Below are 5592 nucleotides of genomic sequence, written 5' to 3' on the forward strand. Positions count from 1 at the left end.
CGCAGTTGCGAAACCCCTTGGACATAAAAAACTGGTCCTTAAAGTTGTTGGGGTGGCTGGGCAGCTTGATGACCGCAACCGAATTTGGAAAATGGGTCAGGTAGTAGAACTCGTCGCCTCGCCCCCGCTACTCCGGGCTGGCCTTGAGGCAGAAGAAGTAGAGGATGTCCGCCGGCGTGGGGACCTCCCATTCCTGCTTCAGGAATAGATACTTCAACCCTGCTAACAGATGATATGAGTTAGGGGGGAGCTGGAAGGGAGCCAACTTCACGTAATTTAAAAAATCCACGAAGTACTGATCCAGCGGAAGGAAGGCCCCAGCCTTGAGGTGCTCGTCGCTCCAAGCGGCGTACTCCTCATTGAGCGGCGCACAGCTCCGCTTGCCTTCAAGGGGAGGTCGGGCGTCTAAGGCGCCCCTCCCTATCTCAATGTTATGGGAAAGGAAGATTTTATTCACTTTCCCCTTGGTGGTGACCTTCGAGGCGATCCTCTCGGCCTCGAAGAAAGCGTCGGGCCCCACCTCGACCTTCTTCTCCACAGCTGGACCGAAGGCGGGGATCGGGGAATCCATGGCCATCTCCTTTCCCTTGTTGGCTTGCTGGGAAGATGAGCTACCAGCACTCTTCTTGGGTGCACTCTTCTTTGGTCCCATCTGGTCGCCTAACGAACAAAAGAAGAAAATTTAGAAAGGGCGACCTAAGCATAAGAAAGAATCTAGCGCGAAGTGTTTCCTTTACACGGGCTGAGGTAATCTCAACCCGTGGAGAGTGAGACCACGCCGTTCTATGAACACGCGCCTGTGCTCCCAACGGGTCCTCGATTACTCAGAATCTGTGTGTCAGGAGGGTCAGAGTAAAAGTTTGCCTTGAAATGAAAGTTTCAGTAGGCAACAGTGTAAAACCGCCTGTGAAGCGTGTCCCCTAAGCTACCCAATTTTTGCTCCCTAAGAACTAGTTATTCCAAATAGGCATACAAAGATTTTACCCAGAAAGTCACCCCAGAAAGTGTACCCTATGAGTCATGCTCCTAAATGGTTTTTCCTACTGCCAATGCCCCTAGGATAAAAACCTACGCATAAAATACCAGCAAAAAACCAGCAACATACTGCATGCGATTACAGAGGCAATTTACCTAAGCAACAGTGAAGGAAAACATTTAAAACATGCACAAACAAAGGACTTACAGAAATGTTTTGCTGTGATGAGACTGAAAGGGTCGTCTGGGTTGGAATCCTGCTGGGATTGCTGGTACCGGAGTCTCGAAGGAGCTCTCGTGCCTGAATTTCTGGAATGCTGGGAACAGTGACCGGAAGAAAGAGAGGGTTTTGACACTAAGAAGAAGATGAGAAAATGAGAAAATTTTCAAATGAACGGGTAGCCCATGCGAATGGTGGCCAACCCTTTTATATACGTAAAAGGTCAAAGGAGGAGGGCCGTTGGATCGCCTTGATGTAGGATACGAGGATCACTACTCGAAAGACGAAACGACGGCCGAGTATAGGCTAGGCCATTTAATACGGTTCTCGGAAGACGTACCGTCACCAACCACGATGATCCACGTATTCGACGCCAGCGTAATGGGCGGAATGTGAAGAGTCCACAAAGAAGCCTAAAAGCCCCCACTGTGGCCCCAGGTGACGTCATATGCCACGAGCAGGGGCTTGGGGGCAAATGTACGCCCTAAATATCCACAGGCTATTAGCGAGCTGAGAAATGGCATAATTATATCAGCCACGTGGATGTCACGTACCCGGAGCTGCTGTTACCAGGTCCTACCTCTTTAGCTCGAGGTAACCAAAGGCTTAATGAGATTACTGAGGAGTCGGGTCAGGAGTATGGACACCACGAGCTGAGAGTACATCAAGCTCGATGTGCGAGCTTGAGTTGACACCTCTGACCCTTTATAAAGTCAACCACACAATGTAAACGTGCATATATCAGACATCACGTGTCTGATCCATCCCTGAATTCTCGGACACAAAGCATAAACGTGCGTGTTCAGGCACCCACAACTGGATTGGGCCGTGCAGCCCATTATCCCCCTTATCTATTGATTAGACCACACTTCATTGTTAGGTTTTAGGAATTAATCATGAATGTCACAGAAGTGACATGATGGGTAAGAAGGTCACGGGATGACCTCCCTTGCCAACCCCTAAGTGCCCTCTCCCTATAAATATGGAGACCCTGGGAGTTGCAAGGGGTTGGATTCTATTTTGTAAAGAAATACTCTGTAAAGAATATCAAAAAGATATCAATAATATTGGCTGGTGGACTAGAAGGATTTTAACCTTTGAACCACCTAAAAAAGTAGTCGTGTTATCATTTTACTTTGAGATCATTCATCTATTACGGTTCATTATTTAGCACTAACCCCACTATTTATTCTATTAATTATCTGTTGTCGAAGAACCGCGTCAACATATATATTACATCAGTGCTCATTTGAGCCATTGGATTCACAAACAGAGGAATAGATAACGTGTCACACATCAAAGGGACCACAACTAACAGTAATAAAAACTAGTAATTAATTATAGTGTAATTATGGTTTAACAATGAAGATGAGTCCCTCTTGATTGTCATTTTGTATTCTTCTAGAACATGTCGAAGCTTTCAAGAAATACTTCTATAAAAAAATTGTTAACTCTTTCATGGGATGGCAGACCGTCTTTCTGTATCTTATTTCCTGTTAATCAAATAATAATAGGACAGTGTCCACTAACTTACTCCACTATAAGATTTTGTCCACCAACTTATTCCACATTGTTTGGCTTTTTATGCTAACAAATAAAAATCAAGTAAATAACTTCACGTAATCCCTTTTCTATAGTCTGGTTTAAAAAGCTTATCTATTTTTTAATTCTTATTCATTTATCCCTAATAGTCTCATTAAAGAAATGGGATCTTTAATTAATATTTTATTCCATGACAAAATGCAACAGAATTACAGAATAAGCTTTGAACATCACACCAAACTGTCATATAGTGAATGTAGCAAAGCTAGCGCCGTGGATCCAAATAAACACAAATTAAAAAAAAAACGAACATTACTAGGTAATGTCAACTAGAAATTATGTAAAATATATCTTTATTTTTAAAAAAGGAGCAGGGGCAGGGCCACCTCTAGTCTCTCCCTTGCTTATTCGTCAATTATCAGAAAGAAAAGAAAAGCAAAACGCACAGTTTCTCTACTCGATTCCCCACCTCTTCCTCAAATCGACACTAAACTCATGGACTTTTTTTCCATCGACAAGAGCTTTGGCGACGCTCTCTCTCTGCAGGCACCTATTGGCCCAAGCAGTGATTTTGGGAAAATCGGCCTCGATGCTGAAGTTTCCAAAACTCTCATACGCATAAAACCAGCTGTAGAATCCCACTAGAGCAACATCTACATATCCAAACCTCTCTCCCTCGAAGTATGGCTTCTCTCCAAGCTCTCCTTCCAACATCTTCAACGCTTCAAGGAAATCCTTTTTCCCTGCCTCTTGCTCTTCTCCCTTTGTGGCCCATATCTTCCTACTAGCATCATACACCTGCATTTTTAGTCTACCTCTATCACTACCTTATTATAATGAAATTATTTAGATCTGCTTATTTGACAAGATAATTACAAGTTAATTTGCATGACAAATCATTCTCAGTCTTATATGATCATTAAAGATTATAGAATAATAAAAGTAAAACAAACGTACCTTCTTGTCAATAAAGTCAGCCCAGAACCTTGCTTGGGTTCTCTTATAAGGATCAGATGGTAGCAAAGGAGCTTTGTCAGGCCAAACCTCGTCGATGTACTGCAAAATAATAAGAGACTCACACACCGGTTTTCCATTATGGATGAGAACCGGGATCTTCTTATGAATCGGGTTCATTTGAAGAAGCAAGGGACCCTTGTCAAAAAGATCTTGTTCTTTATACTCGTACTCAATACCCTTTTCATCTAGAGATATTCTGATCCTCATGCCGAACATACTTGCCCAGAAATCCAACAGAATCAGCTTGTCATCCGCCATAGCTACTAATATGTTTTCAAACACCTAGCTAGCTGGTGTAAAAGCAATAATGAAAAGAAATGATGAGAAATTTTATTGTGAAGGGAGCAAGAACCAAAGATAAAGTGCTCTTCTAGTTATAAGATTAATTATATAGATGAGATATCAGGTGTGCGGCGGAGACTGTGGAAACTACTCTTCTTTTTGTTTTTTAGCAAAATTTGTCGAGTTTTAAGAAATATAATATATTGAATACTGAGTGCTTTATCCTTTTTTGGCTATATCTTTGTGTTTTTGGGTAGAATCTGTAATTTGCTCACCATAAGATTATAATATCTAGCAAAAGCGTATGTACTTATAATATCAGCAAATATATATATATATATATATATATATTTAAAAAATAAACCTCTTGACCAGCTGTTAAAGTTGATCGTGAAAGCGCACATCTTAAAGATTATAGAATATTTATGAAAAAAAAACGCCTTATATATAATATCATTACACACAATACCTTAAAATATATAATCATCTTCATATATAGGTATATATATTATAAATATAAATATATCTTTCAGTACTGGGATATAATTAATGCAATGTTGATACAACCCAAAACTATCAATATGTTTCCAACCATGTGATATATAATATAGTTTCTTATAGGCTTATTAGTCACGTTCCAGTGCTTGTATAGAAATTTAGGGGGTGTTGCAACCAATTAATATTTATAATAAAAGAATGAGAATTTACTCCTTTTGTACCTTTTGTTTTTATAAACTATCATTTTGATAGTTTTTTTTTTCTGCTTATAGGGCAAATAAAATGCATACATTTTTTGTACCCTAAATTCGGATTTAATAAATAAAATTTTGTCAATATGACCAAGCTGTTGTCAATTATATATAATTAAATTTGAATTTGGAATTTATATAATTGAGAGTAATTTAATTAAATTGGTAAAATTTATTAATTAAATTTGATTTATGGTACCAAATATGTGCGATTTTAAAATACAAAATTCTAAATATATGTGATTTTAAAATACAGTTCACCAAATGAGTATTATTGTACTAAAACAATACTTTATAAGATCACAAGATATCAAATAGTTACATACCAAAAATAATGATAACGAGTTACCACTAACAAAATTATTTTTTATTTACTCATGTGGTGGTAATATGTTACTACTAAATTATTAGTATTTTTTTACGAGAAATTTGGTGGCGTTGCATCTAATTAGTATTGATTAATAAAACGAACGTACCTTCTTGTCAATAAAGTCAGCCCAGAACCTTGCTTGGGTTCTCTTATAAGGATCAGATGGTAGCAAAGGAGCTTTGTCAGGCCAAACCTCCTCGATGAAGTGTGAAACAAAGGAGTGTTATTTTTCGTATATATAAGGGAAGGATAGGAGAGATATGAGGTGTTAAAATTAGAGTTTACTTTCTTTCCGTATATTCTACTACATGATGTCATTACTCACGTTGTTCATATATAGTATACTTTCTATATGGGACCTGAATGTTCTCGAACCGCTTCCTCTGAGGGTGGTGGGTGGGGCCTAATGATCAATAATTAGGAAATTATCTTTAAAT

The 5592-nt window shown here is 39.1% G+C and overlaps 1 protein-coding gene across 2 annotated transcripts; it reads right to left on the bottom strand.

Moving 5' to 3' along the window:
- Positions 1-2900: 2900 nt before the first annotated feature.
- On the bottom strand, positions 2901-5376 carry LOC133797609 (probable glutathione S-transferase parC). Of its 2 annotated transcripts, none has more exons than XM_062235563.1 (3): positions 5262-5376; positions 3695-4044; positions 2901-3535 (listed from the first exon to the last, which is right to left on the bottom strand). In XM_062235563.1, the coding sequence occupies exons 2-3, from the start codon at positions 4010-4012 to the stop codon at positions 3191-3193; spliced, it is 663 nt and encodes a 220-aa protein (XP_062091547.1). In that variant the 5' UTR covers positions 4013-4044; positions 5262-5376; the 3' UTR covers positions 2901-3190. The 2 variants fall into 2 exon arrangements, with proteins under 2 accessions (XP_062091547.1, XP_062091548.1); XM_062235564.1 differs by having other exon boundaries at positions 3695-4040; positions 5262-5354.
- Positions 5377-5592: the final 216 nt, after the last annotated feature.

Source organism: Humulus lupulus, chromosome 8 (assembly GCF_963169125.1).
Source record: "Humulus lupulus chromosome 8, drHumLupu1.1, whole genome shotgun sequence".
In the NCBI taxonomy this organism is placed as follows: Eukaryota; Viridiplantae; Streptophyta; class Magnoliopsida; order Rosales; family Cannabaceae; genus Humulus; species Humulus lupulus.

Coding starts and splice junctions, on each gene's coding strand:
- LOC133797609 (XM_062235563.1), bottom strand. CDS start 4,012: ATGGCGGATGACAAGCTGATTCTGTTGGATTTCTGGGCAAGTATGTTC. Junction 3,536..3,694: donor CTGACTTTATTGACAAGAAG/GTACGTTTGTTT, acceptor CTAAAAATGCAG/GTGTATGATGCTAGTAGGAA.